The sequence below is a fragment of the Peromyscus eremicus genome, chromosome 13 (genome assembly GCF_949786415.1).
Source record: "Peromyscus eremicus chromosome 13, PerEre_H2_v1, whole genome shotgun sequence".
Taxonomy (NCBI): Eukaryota; Metazoa; Chordata; class Mammalia; order Rodentia; family Cricetidae; genus Peromyscus; species Peromyscus eremicus.
Genome location: NC_081429.1, coordinates 31530209 through 31547893, shown reverse-complemented (window position 1 = coordinate 31547893; position 17685 = coordinate 31530209). Strand labels below are relative to the sequence as shown.

Genomic DNA, 17685 nt, shown 5'->3' with positions numbered 1-17685 from the left:
AGTGACCCGGTAGTGTTTCCAGACGGTACACAGCACAGTGCTGCACACTCAGCACACACAAGTTCTAGTGTCACCTGCTAAACACTGGACACACACTTGCCCTTCAAATTCAGCAACAAGACAACACGATCATTCCTATTCCTGGACTCAGTAGCGGAATCCTGAGGGTTTGTGTGCCTTACTGGACATTTGGGCAGAATTCTTCCTTAGGAAGGTCACCGACACAGACCGTGCTGTGCCCGTCTCCTGGGCATCTACTCCTCATGTCACACATCTTTTTCTGCAATGATGCTTAGCTGGTCTGTGGTCTGATTTGTTGAGTACTTCAAAGGATGCAAATTTTTGGGAACTGATGACCCATCCCTAGGTAACTGGAAACTGACTGTCTTTGTCTTCTCCCTACATGGAACAAATTAAGAGAAAAAAAAAAAGACATTTTAGTGAAACTTAATACGTAACATTTTCTGTTTTTCCAGTCATTGAATACAGCCCCGCAGTGTTAAAAGTTCATTTCAATGTATCATAATACTTATTTTCTTAGTTGCTTAATAATAACAACGTGAGAATGTATATTGGAACTGGCTTTTTAATTAAGTCCTGTGTATAGTGCTGATAAAAACGTAAAGACATCAGTTGAATATCATGCTGTTTTAGGCAAAGTCTCACAATTCTGTGGTTTAATTATGTCAGACATATTCAACTATGAAAGCACATATTAACTACAGATCAATCTACTTCTTTTGACTCTGAGATCACAGAATGTCCATTGTGTGTTAACCACAAAAGGGACAAGGGAAAAGAGCAACAGCTGGTGTCATTTGAGGGACTGGATCCCTCCATTTAGCTCCCTTCTCCTTTTACCCCCCAGTTTTATGTAGGCTTCTGACCTTCCCCAGGAGAAACTGCTCTTAAGACTCAGTCTAAAGAGCAGTGTTTGAAAGGATTGCCTTGTCTTCACTGTTGTTTGCTTTTGTGGTGGTTAAGGGTGGAGCTTCACAGAATGGCATTTCATGGCCTGCATCTCAGAGCACATCTGCACCTTCCCTTGGGAAGAAGGTGGACCAGGGCTTCCATGGGTTAGGATCAATAAAATTCTAAATAAAATAAAAACCACTGCTGCCCGTTCATGACCCACACACTCAACTATTCCACAAACGCTGTGAGGTAACTGCTATAATGACTCCCATTGCCCCAAAGAATAGATTGTGGCAAATGACACATTAATAACTCTTTCCAAGAGCACGCTGTTTGGAAGTGACAAAGCTAGGGTTTTAGCCATCTCATTCCAAATGCTGCTCTTCCTAACCACACCAATGTGGAAAAGTACAGATTATTTTTATTAGGATAGGTCTGTTTTTTCCAATCAATAAATTTAAGTAAAAATTATTACATTTATTTATTGTTTATATTTGTGTCTGTGTGTACACATATATGCATTTGTGTGCCATGGGACACATGTGGAGGTCAGAGGACAACTGTGGGACTCTGTGCTCTCCTTCAAGCTTGGGGGTTCTGAGGATGGAACTCAGATCATTGAGTTTGGCAGTAAGTGCCTGTGAGATAAGTCGCTGGCCCTCCAACCAGTAAATTCAATAAAACAACATCTTTAATTTTGCTTTTCATTGTCTACCTGGACCCAATTCCTTAATTCTATTAACAACCTGAAATTACTTATCCTTTAAACATAGAAAGAAAAGATTGAGTTTCCATATCAAAGTAAAATTAAAATCTTAACTTTCATTTTGGAAAGCTTGGGTTCTTAGGCACGTTGATTGAAGCATTGTTCTGAAGAAGGATTACTTTCATGGTATAATAATGGAAAATATCACAAGCAAATTAGGCTTAATGTCTGACATGATTAAAAATCCAGCTACAAAAAAGTTGGTCCCCAATTTATCTTTGTAAAACCCTGAAAGCTGCTAGGAAGGAAGTGAACTTTCCAAATCAGAAGGATGATGACCTGCCATTTTACCACTTAATTCCTGAGTATGTAAGAGACAGAGTTAAAAGGACTATAATAAGCCAGGCGATTGTGGCGCACGCCTTTAATCCCAGCACTCGGGAGGCAGAGCCAGGTGGATCTCTGTGAGTTTGAGGCCAGCCTGGGCTACAGAGTGAGTTCCAGGAGAGGCTCCAAAAGATACACTGAGAAACCCTGTCTCGGAAAAACAAAACAAAACAAACAAAAAACAAAAACAAAAAAAAACCAAAAAAGGACTATAATAAAATATATTAATTCTTATTAAGTGATTGTCTGTCACTAGCAGATTTTTGTGCCAGTCCAGATGTTGTTTTTAAGCCAACCCCACACTTCTTTTAATGCAACCCCACACTTGGCTCAATATTTCAGATTTAACTAACTTCTAAATTCAAACTGGATTCTGTTCTCCAGAGTTTATTAGCTGGCAGCTTGGAAGCTGGAAACCATTTTGGTTCAGAAAGACAATACTTTGTAAACATTGGCTGGTTCCCCAAACTGTCATAAGAAACAATATAAATTGAAATGGGAAAGCTAATAGTACTGTAATGCTCAGCCCCATGGGTCCTCTTAAGTTCAAAAATTAAATATTCTAACAATCATTATGTAATTTCAAAATATATAGATACAAGATAGCCGTCAAAATCTAGAGAGTAGTCATTCATTCAGGTAGTAAGGTAATCAACAGTTTTCCTTCTGTATATGCCAAAGTATAAAATATACTTTGTATAGTACAAGCATATTTTACTTAAAAATTTTTGCAAGTATATTTTATAATGTTCAAGTTGTATGCTTTTACCTTTTATTATTTTTTTACAGTGAATAATAGTCAACTAGTTTTGTAAAAGCACTGAATGTTATACATACATACATACATACATGTGTGTGTATTTGTATATACTACATATGTGTATATGGTATAAGTTAATTTGCATTATTAAAAGAAAATAGCCCATCTCTATTCATCTTTCTTTCCTCCTCTTCTCTGAAGATACATGGTCGCAGGAACTCAACTGTTTAATGTGTACCTCCTGTTTCCATATCCCATGCCTGACTTTGTTAACAGACTTATCTGTCTCCAACTGTGAGATGCACCTAGAAACCATATCTACAGTGACTTTATAGTCTGAAGTCTGCTCTTCTTATTTTTGCTATTCTCCTCGGCCTTTTCACAGTAGAGCTTCCTACATAATTACTTAAAAAAAAAAAGAGCAGATTAAGCAAGAGAGTACTTGGCTATGCTAAGCTTCTTCCTTGAGCTTGCTCATCCTGTTACCTCTTCTTGAAACACAGCAGTTTTGATCCCCCTAACTGGGGCTTTTGCATCCAGCTATTCTCAACACCTGGGGAGTTCTCCTCTCAGATACTTTGGGCTCATTCCCTTTCTCCCTTCCCTGGTTTTGGCTACAGTACCAAGCATTTTAACAATGGTCACTCTTATAACCCTTTACTTCCTTTTATTGCCTCATTTCCCTCTGTAGTTGTTAACATAATATATAATTTATGCATTTTTGTTCATCGATTATCTTTTCTGAAGAAACACACTCCAAAAGGGATTTTTGACAGTTGTTCCCTGCTGTGTAGCAGGGCCCAGAATCCTGCCCAGAAGGTGATACCTCAGGATACATTTGTTGAATGATGGATAGGAGTGTAGCAAAAGTAGAGAACTGTAGACAGAAAGGATCAAAACCAAACTCATGATGACATTTACCCCTAGGGAGGATGGAGGGCAGACACAAAAGACCTTCCCCTTGCTAAACTCTCATTGATGAATACACTGATGTTTGTAATCGCTGAGGACCTGTGTCTTTAAAAATTTCAAGACATTTCTCAAAACCAGATTTTCAATAATTAAGGGGGCAAGGTAGTATTGCATAGCATCTCCCCAGAGTCCTCCATGATGGATCCCGTTGGCTGTCCACCTTCATTTTTTCCAACTCCTACAGTTTTTCCCTAAGTTGTGGTATCTCCAAGTTTATGCCTTTTGTTGTTCTATGGGGTCTAACTTTTCCACTTTCCTTTGTCTGACTAAATCCAACCATCTTTATGACTTAGGGTAACTTTCTGTTCTCTAGTGGAACTTTGTACAAGTGACACACAATTTTCATTTTGTCTTTTGAAATCGAAGTGCCTTGGCCTCTGCATCCCACACCCAGTGGGAAGTCTGTCTGCACTCTTTCCAATACTTAGAAGAATTCATGCAGGCGTGTGGTTATTTCTTGATTTGATTTCCTGCCACCACTAAATGCGATGACTCATGTATTCTTTCAGCAATACTGTGCCCCCTCCCTTCACTGTGATAAGCTAGTCACGAAACCCACACTCCCTTTTCTTTATTTTTCTACTTGACTCATGCAAGACAGATGTGTGGAGACATGGCCAGAGTCAGAGCTTTACTGGGGGCCAGACGGAAGAGCTGGGGGAAGAAGTCATACTAATGCATGTTAGACTTTATAGTAGACACTCTTGCCCTGAAGGGGCCCTTGATTGTGGTGGTATTGTGTTCCCCAAAATATTGTACACCCTAATAAACTTATCTGGGGTCAGAGACAGAACAGCCACTAGATACAAAGGCTAGAAAATGGTGGCACTCACATCTTTAATCCTAGCACTCCAGAGGTAGAAATCCCTCTGGATCTCTGTGAGTTCAAGGCCACATTGGAAACAGCCAGGCATGGTGACACACACCTTTAATCCCAGAAAGCGAGCCTTTAATCCCAGGGAGTGGTGGCAGAAAGCAGAAAGATATATAAGGCGTGAGGACTAGAAACTAGAAGCATTTGGCAGGTTAAGCATTTGGCTGGTTAAGCTTTCAGGCTTCTAGCAGCAGTTCAGCTGAGGGCCATTTGGATGTGAGGACACAGAGGCTTCCAGTCTGAGGAAACAAGACCAGCTGAGAAGTTGGCCAGGTGAGGTTAGCTGTGGCTTGTTCTGTCTCTCTGACCATCCAGCATTTCACCCCAATAACTGGCCCCGGGTTTGGTTTTATTAATAAGACTCTCTAAGATTCATGCTACACTTGACTCTACCCATGCAGTGGCTGCTAGCTGTATTTCATCCTCAAGACCCCAAGCTTATCGGTCAGTTGTTTTAACTTCCTCTACTTCTTAGGCTTCTCTCAACTCCTACTATTTACTTTTTGTAGCTAAAACCCAAACAAGTGACAGAAACAACCTAAGGGAGAAAGATACATTTTGATTCACAGTTATTAGAGGGTTTACGTCCATAGGTTCTTGTCAAGTGTTGGTGGGGAGAACGTCTTTACTGTCAGGTTCAAAGAAAACTCCCCTCCCCCAAATTCTAGTGCCTATTCCCCTCTACCAAAGATGCCATTTCCTTATCACTGTCAGAAGGAACAAATGGCTATCTGTGGTGCCTATTAGCATAGCAAAGCACATGCTGACCTCTAGGCTTCCTCAGTCCCATAAGTATCTGTGGCGCTTCTCAGTTCTTCTTACCTTGCCCCTGCTCTAAATTTTTCTAACTTATAGGCTTCTCTTCTCCAGCATCTCATTCCCTTATACTATATCAGCTGTACACCCTTTTTTTTGTCTTCTTGTCTTGGTCCCCTCTCTCTTGCCCCTCTCTTTTGGTCACCTCTTGGTCTTTCTCTCCCACTCTCCCCATCTCTCTCTTCCCTTATGGCCCAGTCCAGTCTGCTGGCCATGTTCAGTCTAATACTTTTTCCCCCTGCTCTGGACTCTGGCAGACACCTCCGGCTGTACCCTCCCTCATATCTACAATAAAAACCTTTCCGGCAACCATACCTTGGAGTGGTGATGCCGTCAGTTTATACATTTACATGAGTAGAACATCTTGGTGGCAGGGGTGCATGACAAGGGACAGCTGTTCACATCTCAGCAGGTAGATCAAAGAGAACTTACAGGAAGAGACTAGGAACTGACCCCAGTGATTCACTTCCTCCAGCTAGGTTAACATCTTTTAGTTTCCACAGCCTCCCTAAATAGTGCCACAATCAGGGATACCAAGTGTACAACATGTAAGACTGTGGGGGACATTTCATAAAAAGTCAGGACATTCCCTAAATATCAATGTGTGTGTTTTGGGGCACTTTTGCTTTGGCTTTTGGACCTTTGGGACTATGCCTAAACAGTTTATTCTTTTAATCTTCTCCCAAATCCCTTGAAGACGTTTGCCTTCATGAGGAACTTTCTTTCTGAAAGGAATTGTGTGTTTAGCTCCTAAAGTAGCTATTCTTCACCCTGAGACATACTGTTGAGTGGTCAGTTTGCCTGTGTGTCCTCTTCATCATCTAATGGCCTATTGTGTGAAGTCTTGTGTTAGTACCTGGTTCGGAGTATGATTAATGCTTGAGGAAGAAATAAAGACCAAGTTTTCTGCTCATTACAGACATCTGTTGGAAGGTGCCATTTGACCTCATTAAAATTTGTTCTTTTAATTCCCCAGATGGGCATCAATGAGATGGAAATTATTTGTACCCTGGTTTTGTTTCCTCCAGTGGATACTTCCTGACTTGTTTAGAAGGATGCTTGATGATCCCTCAATTGGTGCCTGTAAATTAACCAGAGGCACAATGAGGATTACCTGCAAACAAAACTGTGATCAGAAGATGCTCTCTGGCTAGAGCTGTTGCTGTTATAACCATCTGCAGCCAATGACTTTTCTTCATTGTCTTGATTTCTAGTTGAAGAATGTGCTGATGATGTTCCAGTGATGTTTGGAAGTCTGTTTCTAGCTTTCCAGGGGTCACTTGCTGCATATGTGTGAGCTGATGGAGAAATGGAGTAGCGTCTAACAATCATGACATTGCCTGTACAGGAAGCACAAAATTCAAGTTGAAAAATACTCTACCCTTAACAAGACTTACAAATGAAAAATTATGTTGATCATACTTAGTTGATGTTGAAAAAAGATACCTATTTGCTGATTTGTGTTACAAGTGTTAGCTGATCATAGCCACATGCTGGACACTTTTTCAAGAGAGGGGGTAGTGGACATCATGAAAAATTTGCCTACATAGAGCTTACAGTGTGTGGCTTATGTAGAAAACACACCATAAGCAAGCAATACATGATGTAATTCAGATGATGACAGATTCTAGGAAGACAAAACTGATGAAAGCAAGGGATGGAGACATATAGAAGAGGAGATGAGGTCATTTAATTTTGTGGTCAGAGAAAACGCTTCAGGGACATAGAATTAGTTCATAATAGATTATTGTAGAATTTTATGGTTAACTAGAACAGTGTGAGGAGCCCAAATGCTTCAAACATGAAGTAATAATGAATATCCAGAAATGTTAATTGCCCTAACTTGATCAGTATACATAATATATATATATATACACACACACATATATATAGATATATCATGCTATACCCCATAAACATGTACAATTATTATGTGTTAATAAAACTGAAAATGTGTTTCATGAGATATAAATACTAATTATACTGACAATATTAAGCATCATGTCTGTAAAACTGTATAAAATTCATCATGTTTTACTCCATAAATATATACTGCTAGATAGTAAGTAGAATTTTAAATATAAAATGAACAGAGGGTCAGATACAAACAAATTATAAAACAAGTCCTTAAAATAGGGATGTCATGGAACTTCTAGAGATAGAAATTCTTGAAGGTCTCCTCACCCTAGACTCCAGAAAAATGGGTTCGTTCACTGTCCTTGGTCACCTGGACGGCCACAGTAATTCAGCTGGTGGTTCCTACCTGGCCTGTGGTTGCCTGACTTGGCTTTATTTGGTCAACAGGAGACAGCTCACTGAGATCTAAGAACAAGACAACATGGAAGCAAGCAGAAGTGCTTTCTGTGGGCAACTGAGTGTTTCTTCCTGATGGTAGATAGATGGCTTTAGTTCCCGAGGACTTGCAGTTCAATTTCTGTCCTGTTTGCCAATACATTTCTTCCCTTGAAGTAAACCAAATCTTTTTTTTAATTTTTTTATTTTTTTAGAAACTGAGAACTGTGGTTCAAAGAACTTTATTTTAGGGAGTCTTGATTTCTCTGACTCCCTCTTAACTCTGTGACTTGAGGCTGATCATTTGACCTCTGCTTGGATGAGGATAGCAGTTACCTCATGGGTTGATTTTCATTTTTCAAGGCACTTTCTGCTATGCTGCTTGCTCTGACTTTGTTATTAGCTAGCACAGAAATGTAAAAACACAAAAAGCTATGCAATGGGTTTGTGTTTTGAGAATGCCAGAGCCACAGTTATTGATTTAAATTTGCCACGTGCCGTTGCAGGAAGAAGACAGAGTTATGACATTGCAAAAAGTGGAGGCTGACCTGGCCTTGCGTAGTTTACAAGATGAGAAGATGCATTTTTAGGCAGGAGTTTAGGGCAGATATGTGCAAATTTATCTGAAGTGATTAACTGTAAATGCTGTCCATAAATTGTCTTCAAGTCCTTCCCAGAGCTGTCGTGTATACCATATGTAATTGTGTCACAACCAGTTTTTGAAACAGAGACATGAAAGTTTCTGTTTAAAAGAATTAGAAAACTATCTATCCATCCCGAGTCCTAGGGAACCCCACAGGGGAAATCATGCTGATGATAGCAAAGTTGAGTTTATTTTTATTTGAGACCTACACTTAATATGGGACTAATTACCAAATAAGCTCTTTGCTCATCTCCTGGGTCACAAAGTATTCTTTTTTTTTTTTTTTTTTTTTTAACACAAGGGAAGAAATATTCAACACAGCATCACAGGATCATTAGTCCAATTTCAAAGCTCACTGCCAAATGCAGTTTACTTGCCAGTAAAGGATATGAGTAGATTGAAAAGAATTAGGACCCTGCAGTGCTGGGAGTTCCCTGAGATTTTTCTTTCATCCTCCTCACTGCAAATTATAACACTCATAGTAGCCACGATGTGAGGCTGCAGAAAGGACAAGGAGGCATTCTCGAAAGTGCTGGTTAGATTTTTGTATCCGCCGGGCGGCGGTGGTGCACGCCTTTAATCCAGCACTTGGGAGGCAGAGGCAGGCGGATCTCTGTGGGTTCAAGGCCAGCCTGGTCTACAGAGCGAGTTCCAGGACAGGCTTCAAAGCTACACAGAGAAACCCTATCTTGAAAAAACCATAAAAAAAAAAAGATTTTTATATCCATCAAAACCCATGCGATGCAGATGTTTCTGCAGACATGTTTTATCCAAGGAGAATTCATTCTGAGTAGGCACTCTGTAGACTCATTATGCGATATACATTGTTTATCAGCCAACAAGTATACCCCCGAGTTGTAGCTCAGTTCTTGGCCTCAGGCAATCAAAGAAGAGGCTAACTCTAACTCACAAAATGTCTCCTTTGTTTTCTATCACTGTGTCTATCACACAGCATTCGGAAGAACTCGTGGTTCCCAGTGATTTGTTTGCAGGTCCTTGGAGTGGATACCTGTCTTGAAGAAAGGCATGTATTTCTGTTTTATGATATCTAGTTATCAAGGGGTAGTTTTGTAAGATTCTGTTTTCAAAGGTATATTGGGGATGTTGCTTTCTTAAATGTTTTGCGTTTTATAGTCTTATCTGTAAAATAAGGGGATTTTTATGGGATGCACTCCAAGATTCCTTTGTAATACATTTCTAGGGTCCAATTGCAAGTTTGAATTTCAAATGATGTTGGCAATGTATCATGAAAACCTCCAATAAAAACTCGTAGGCAAGTCAAGTAGTAATATTTTCTTGGCATAGCTACTGTTTTTTGATGGCCATCACTGAAAAATTCACAATTGATCTTGGTTGTATTGTTTTATTTAATCCTCTCAGAGTCTATGAGATAAGGTCTGTCACTCTCCTTATAGTACAGGTGAGGCGAGTATACGTTAGCAGATTCATAGAAACAAGAATTTTACTGTTGGAAGAGGCCTTGGAAGATATCTGGTGTAACTGACTTTTTCCACAATTTGTGTGTGTGTGTGTGTGTGTGTGTGTGTGTGTGTGTGTGTGTGCATGTATGTGTACGTGTGTGTCTGTATGTGTGTGTATATGTACATGTGTATGTGTGTTTGTGTATATATGTGTGTGTGTGTGTGTGTGTGTGTGTGTGTGTGTGTACATATGGAGGCCAAAGAATGATCTTGGGTATTGTCCCTCAGATGCTGTCCATCTATTTCTCTTCCCTCTCTTCCTCCCTCCTTCCCTCCCTCCCTTCCTTCCTTGCTCCCTCTGTTCTTTTTTTTCTTTCTTTTTCTTTCTGATAGTGGCCTTTACCTGCCCGGAACTCACCAGGTGAGCTAGGCTTGCTGGGCAACGAGCCCCGCAGACCTGCCACAGTCTCTCCAGTGCTGGTTTTACAATACACTCCACCACCCGAGACTTTTGTTTACATAGATTCCGGGGCTTGAACTCTGGTCATCTGGCTTGCAAGGCAAGCACTTTACAACTGAACTGTCTCTCAAGTCTTGATACTTAAAAAAAAAATTGTGTACTCAGTGTTCAAAATAATGAGTTTCATTATGAGATTCTAATAAGTTCATATGTATTGAATTCAACTTGCTCCTTGCTTTCCCTTGTCTCCCCCACCCCATTGACCCTATTCCTTTTTCTAAACAGACTCCCTTCTGTTTTCACATCACATGAATTTTTTAAAGGTCTAGATTCCACATATTATAGGAAACACTTTGTATCTGTTTTTCTGAGTCTGGCTTATTTCACTTAAATGGATGATTTCTAGTTCCATTCATTTCCTGAAAATGATACAATTTTATTCATTTTTATTATACAAGAGCCAAATTATTTCTATGGTAGATGATATGATTCTTTTTTTTTTTTTTTTTTTTTTCCGAGACAGGGTTTCTCTGTGTAGCTTTGCGCCTTTCCTGGATCTCGCTCAGTAGACCAGGCTGGCCTGGAACTCACAGAGATCCGCCTGGCTCTGCCTCCCGAGTGCTGGGATTAAAGGTGTGCGCCACCACCGCCCGGCCACGATTCTATTCTTAAAAGATTGTACATATTTCACCAGAAAACTTAGATTTGATAAAAACCTTCAGCTGGAGAGCAGGATATAATCATGGATGTTATGTGAGGGAGTAGTGTGTGAGTTTTCCTGAGGAGATGTGAATGACTGTTTGTTCACCCCAGATAGGGAACCCAAACCCAAACCAAACCCCAAACAAACAATTCTATCAAAGTCCATCTTGTGGAACCAAAGAGCGCATTGGGATTACATAGAGAAGCCTGGCTGACCCCAAGGCACCTGGATCAGTGAAAAGCCAACCCCAGCATTGGTGATGGCTCATGAAAGCCGCAACCATTAGCTGTTAGCGTGACTAGTGGGCAGCTCGACAGGGTGGATAGTCCTCTGATCACAGCCTCAGCTGTCAACTGACACAAACCTAGACATATGTGGGAAGAGAAATCTCAGTGAGTCACAGTTTTCATCAGATTGGTTATGGGCATTTTCTTAATTGTTGATTGATGTGGAAGACCCCGGGCCACAGTGGATAGTACCATCCCTAAATAGGTGGGCCTGGGCTGTATAAGAGAGTATCTGAGCAGCCCAGGGGGAGCAAGCCTATAAGCAGCATTTATCCACAGTGTCCGCTTCAGTTCTTGCTGCCAGGTTCCTGCTTGAATTCCTGCCCTGACTTCCCTTAATGATAGACAGTAATATGGAAGTGTATGCCAAATAAACCCTTTCCTCTCCAAGTTGCTTTAGACAATTGCAGCACGAATCTTAAGTAATCTTATTAATAAAAACAAACCCGGAGCTAGGTTTTGGGGTGAACGCTGAAAGATTAGAGAAACAGAACTAGCTACAGCTAACCTCACCTCGCCAATTCCTCAGCTGATCTCATTTCCACAGACTGGAAGCCTCTGTGTCCTCATCCAAGTGGATCTCAGCTGAACTGCTGCTCAAAACTCTAAAAGCTTAACAGACTCTAGTTCCTGGTTTTCACACCTTATATACCTTTCTGCTTCCTGCCATCACTTCCTGGGATTAAAGGTGTGTGTCACCATGCCTGGCTGTTTCCAGTGTGGCTTTGAACTCACAGAGATCTGCATGGATCTCTACCTTCAGAATGCTAGGATTAAAGGTGTGTGTGCCACCATTTTCTGGCCTCTGTATCTAGTGGCTGTTCTGCTTTCTGACCCCAGATAAGTTTATTAGGGTGCACAATATATTGGGGAACACAATATCACCACAGACAATGATATTTATCAAAGCAACAGAAAGTAAAATAGGACATTCCTCTTTCCCCAACAGTCCTTACTGTTTATATAACCTTGGGGAAAGAGGACCCTTGTAGATCTCATAAGTTTCATGAACTTCCTGAGACTTATGACTTATTTACTTCCTGAGTCTTAATCAGCCTGGGATGAAATATTTCAAGTTGGAATTTTCTGGGTCTTAATAAGCCTCCCTTTAGGAGGCTAGAAATTCCTATGATATTGCTGTACAACAGGTGCCAAGATCAGCAATTTGATACGACCTGCCCAACACTGAACAACTGTTCCAAAAACCAGGACTCTAACCCAGATATCTTCATGCTCAGAGTCACATTTTTCCTAGTTCAGTCACTTATTCTTGCAAAAGCATAGGACATAAAAGACACATATCATTTAAAATTATTTCTTTTGTTTTTTTAAGGTTATGATATAATTACATCATGTCTCCCTTCCCTTTCCTCTCTCCAAATCTTCCCATATGGCCCTCCTTACTAATATGTGAAATTTATAGCCCCTTTTCATTAATTGTTGTTATATTAATTTCATAATTAAATTAATTCATAATTGTTATAAATACATTGTATATATATGATGTGTATGGATATGTATATACATATGTATTTCTTAATAATTGTGTGTTTAGATCTTACGAATGCTCTACCATTTTCCAAACTCAGTAATATTTACATCCTGAGAGTATAAAGGGTAATGCTTTGAATGATGCAGTACTTCTCTTAGAATAAGGTACTAAGATACAAAGACTCTAGTTGCTTTGTTATTTTGATGAACAATATAGAAAAGAGACTTGAGGCAATACTATTTACCTTTAGAGCCCAGTCAGTGGCTTGTGATGGCAAGGGACGGAGCTATCCATCAGCTAGCATTTGACAATGCTCAGAGACATTTTGTTGTTGTTGTTTGAGACAGATTCTCACTCTCTTCCAGCCTCACCTTGAACTCACTGTGTTGCTAGCTGCAAACTCAGGATTCTCCTGCTTCAGCTTCTCATATACTGGGGTCATTGACATAGGCCACTATGCCTGGCTGGAGACAGCTTGAGGGTTGTAACCAGGTTGGACAGGTGGGTGCTACAGCAACTGGTAGTTAGAGAGCATGGAGATGCTGAAGATCATACAACATCTAGACTGATCTCGACAACGAAGAATTAATCAGTACAAAAGGTCACCATTGTAGGGAATTAGAAACGCTGTAGTAAAGATGTATTACAAATATTCATATCTTTTCTTCCTGTTTTCCAATAAGGAGGTCTAACCTTATAGACTATTCCTTTGTAGTTTTCTCAGATAATCAGTAGACAGAATTTCTCAGATCTGGATAGGAATGTATTTGCAGCTTTGAAATGCTCTCCCTCATCACTAGAAAGAGACATCTCTAGTAAGATCAACCAGCAGATGTGACATGTTCCACTGTCAAACTGTTGCCAACGTCTAATTGGCATTGCCTGAAATCTTTGATTAAGAGCTATGAGTAGTTAATTATGTATATCATTTTTACTTGAGTATGTTGTTGTAGATGATCACTGTCAACTGAAATGTAGAATGTTACTTACTGTTTGATTGCAACCTTTTAAGTAATTATGGGATTAAATCTATCCTGTGAAAAATGAGATATTTGACTTTTAAAATATGGTAAACATTGACCTTGCATCTTGAGGTAATATATGAATATATATATGTATATATACATATATATATTCTATCTATCTACCTATCTCTATCTATCTATCTATCTATCTATCTATCTATCTATCTATCTATCTGGGTTGAATTGTGCATAATGTATGCTCACATTGTAGAAAGAGGAGAAGAGATGGTGCCTGTTATTTGTTGCATACATTCAGGTACTACTTACCATTGCAAATAGTTGCCATTAGCATAGAAGCATGCACTACAGTACTTCCAGGCGGAGAAGATTCAAGGGGTTTAGAATGGAGCCCAGAGTCAAGTGGCTGAGTAACAAATCATCAAGAACCATATTTATCTGATTTTCATCCATAAGCTAACCCACTTAAAAAGTTATTCCAGCTTAATAAATGATCAAGCCAATCAACATGCACCTTCATTGTTCTACATTTGCAGAATTTATATAGTTAAAGTGAAGGTGGAAAAAAAAACTTCCGAATGCGACTGATTTTTACACATCTGTTCTTATCTTTTCTGGTATACTCAGAAATCATTTTATTGTTTTTGAAATATATGGCTTGGAGAACCTAAAGGAAAATTTGACTAGGGATTCAAAGTTCATCTACTAGGAGGAAGAGGCTGAAACCCATCACTGCAAGTATCAAATGATGAATTTATTGTAGCAGCCCAACAAATCCGTCATTTGGGAGATACTTGAAAAGGTAAGCGTAGCTATAAGCACCACATATGCTCCGGTACCTTGTTCCTGCACAGCTGGTGTAGACCCAGTGGGAATACCACCAGGAAGGGCCCCCAGAGATTGCCCACACGCTGCTTCTTCCCTTTCGTCTTCTGATTCTCTCTCTGATCCAGAGGCCGTCTGACTATTGGAAGTCAGCTTCACACGGAGGGCATGGTTCTCTTTCTGTAGTCTGTTGATTTCTGCCCGCATTTCTTGGATAACCTGCAGGAGTTGGATGCTAGCTTCCATTACTTCCTCTCCCAGACCAACCTTTTCTCATGAGCCAGATACATAATCTACTCAGTGGGACAGGGTCATCCTGCCCATAAACAATATATGCCACTTGAACAATGGAGCTCATGCCTCCCTGTACCATCTTTCAGCACCTGGGTAAGATTGTCCAAGGAGGTAAAGGATCTTCATGACTTATTCATCCTGGGTTTTGTTTTCCAGAACAGTACTTTTCTATTCTTCATTTCATATCAATCAACAGACATAGAATGCTGTTTGTGTCTGAGATAATGGAATATTTAAAAAAATTCCCAGTAAAGAACAGTTTCTTGTTTCCATCATTAATTTACCATCATGATTGCCATTCAGTCTTTTCTGTTGCCACATTCAGGATCAAATGGTCACATGATCACCAGCTGCTGCAAGTACATCAAAATTGTCACACGAACAATTCTTTGCTTTGTTTTTGTTTTTGTTTTCTGAGGCAGGGTTTCTCTGTGTAGTTTTGTTGCCTGTCCTGGATCTCACTCTGTAGACCAGGATGGCCTTGAACTCACAGAGATCCACCTGGCTCTGCCTCCTGAGTGCTGGGATTAAAGGCATGCGCCACCACAGCCCGGCCAATTCTTTGCTTTGTAAAATACACTGTAGATCTGCATTTTGGGACAAATTACTAAATTTGACACATGTTGGTTAGGAAAAGCTGATGTTAACCACAGGGTGACATATGAACTAACTATAGGAATATCATTGACATGTGTTAATGGTAATTGTGTATAGCTTCCTCAAGATAGGCAGGTTTCTGTCCATACAGATACATTTGTGCTGTTATTGGCTTTTAGGATGTTTTCTTGGCAAAGGTTTTCCAGGGAGATTTTGGAACGTGAGAAGATCCCGAGTGAGCATTAATTTTGAATGGGAAAGGCATAAGGCAGCTACAGCTTTCATTACCCATTTTCTCAACAGGTTTCTTTGTTGGGAATGAAAAGTACAGTCCTAAATAGCATAGTCTCTAATGGCAATATTTAGAAATTCAATGAACATAAATAAGCTTCTCAACTGAGTTAAAATTGATTAGAACACTGTTTTCTTCTTCCTCTGTATGTTGACACTTTCTGTCCATCCTAATAGACATTTGTTGACTGACCCAATGCTCTAGCTAGGGATGAATGAACCGAGCTTTATTGCTCTTTTTTACTAAACAAATTTACCTTTGAATACTATTCATTTATGTATTACCAGTACTGGGGATTGAACCCAGGACCTTGTGAATGGTTGGCAAGCACTCTACTAACTAGATACAGTCCCAACCAATACATCCTTTTGTATGTTCAAATTTTAGGATATGTTTATTCAAAACTTAGTCTATGAAAACAAGTAGGCTGTCCTGACACTTTTTTTTTCTATTTTAATGTGAATGAATTTTAGCAAACACTTATGTATGAGGCTCTCTAGAGAGTACACAAGTGGATAATGGAAATGACCATAAAGTAAAATGGGATTCGAATGGTGGCCTAGTCTAACCACCACTGGATGTTCAGATCTGTTTCACAGTTTGTCTGTAATGTACCCCATCTTTGAGTACTTGTATTTTAAGAGAGTACTTTTTTTGTTACTTGTTTTTTGGTATGGAGGCTGTATGTCACTAGCCTAGTTTGGACTCAGACTTTATATGTAGCTGAGGGTGACCTTGAACTCCTGATTTCCCTGCCTCTACATACTGGGATTACACTACCACACTTGGCTTTAAGAGTTCTAGGGATCAAACACAGGACATCATGGATGCTAAGCAAATAGTCTACCAGCTGAGCTACAGCTCTAGCTGTATCTTGCTTTTTAGCTACCCTTTATGTGCTTGTTTTCAGACAGTCTTTTTGGAAGCAGTTGGTAACACATCTCACCTTTGTTTTGATGAAATTCTTGCTCTAGTACAGTGGTTCTCAAACTGTGGGTCTTGGCCTTTTTGGGGGGTCAAATGACCTTTTCACAGGGGTCGCCTAAGAACATCAGAAAACACACATACTTAAATTACGATTCATAATAGTAGCAAAATTACAATTGTGAAGTAGCAACAAAACTAATTTTACGATTGGGGGTCAGCACAACAAGAGGAACTGTACCAAGGGGTCACAGCGTTAGGAAGGTTGAGTACTACCGCTCCAGCAGGTTTCATGAGTCTCTATTCTCCAGAACCAACATTGCCTATTTCTTCAGCTGTTTATTGTCTAATGTGGTTTCAAGGGTATTAAGTGCATTGTAGACACTCTTTTTAAACACACTATGTATCAATAGGCCTCTTGAACTAGGCTATCCAGCTATAAAGACATTCTTCTGAAGGCATCTATCATAGAACCTGTAGCGTGAATCTTAAAGAGTCTTTAATAAAAACAAACCTGGAGCCAGGTACTGGGGTCAACGCTGGAAGATCAGAGAAGCAGAACAAGCCACAGCTTCCTCACCTAGCAATTCCTCAGCTGATCTTGTTTCCTCAGACTGGAAGTCTTTGTGTCCTTATTCAAATGGATCTCAGGTGAACTGCTTCTTGAAAGCCTGAAAGCTTAACCAGCCCTAGTTCCTGGTCCTCACGCCTTATATACCTTTCTGCTTTCTGTCATCACTTCCTAGGATTAAAGGCTCTTGTTACCATGCCTGGCTGTTTCCAGTGTGGCCTTGAACTCACAGAGATCCAGACGGATCTCTGCCTCTGGAATGCTGGGATTAAAGCATGTGTGCCACTATTTTCTGGCCTCTATATCTAGTGGCTGTTCTGTTCTCTGACCCCAGATAAGTTTATTAGGGTGCACAATATTTTGGAGAACACAATACTACCACAAGAACCTGTATTGTATTATAGGAAATAATATTCTAGAAAATATTCTACACAAGTGAGTAGTAAAATTATATCCAGTATTGAAATTATA

General features: G+C 39.9%; 1 protein-coding gene across 1 annotated transcript; it reads right to left on the bottom strand.

Annotated features, from left to right (window-relative positions):
- Window positions 1-266: 266 nt before the first annotated feature.
- Window positions 267-14782, bottom strand: Ccdc195 (coiled-coil domain containing 195). The gene is made up of 3 exons (XM_059278784.1): window positions 14551-14782; window positions 6545-6770; window positions 267-399 (listed from the first exon to the last, which is right to left on the bottom strand). Exons 1-3 carry the CDS (start codon window positions 14780-14782, stop codon window positions 267-269), a joined length of 591 nt encoding a protein of 196 aa, XP_059134767.1.
- Between the last annotated feature and the right edge of the window lie 2903 nt (window positions 14783-17685).

Coding starts and splice junctions, on each gene's coding strand:
- Ccdc195 (XM_059278784.1), bottom strand. CDS start 14,782: ATGGAAGCTAGCATCCAACTCCTGCAGGTTATCCAAGAAATGCGGGCA. Junction 6,771..14,550: donor ACCAGCTGTGCAGGAACAAG/GTACCGGAGCAT, acceptor CTTCCTGTACAG/GCAATGTCATGATTGTTAGA. Junction 400..6,544: donor GATCACAGTTTTGTTTGCAG/GTAATCCTCATT, acceptor TGTTCCATGTAG/GGAGAAGACAAAGACAGTCA.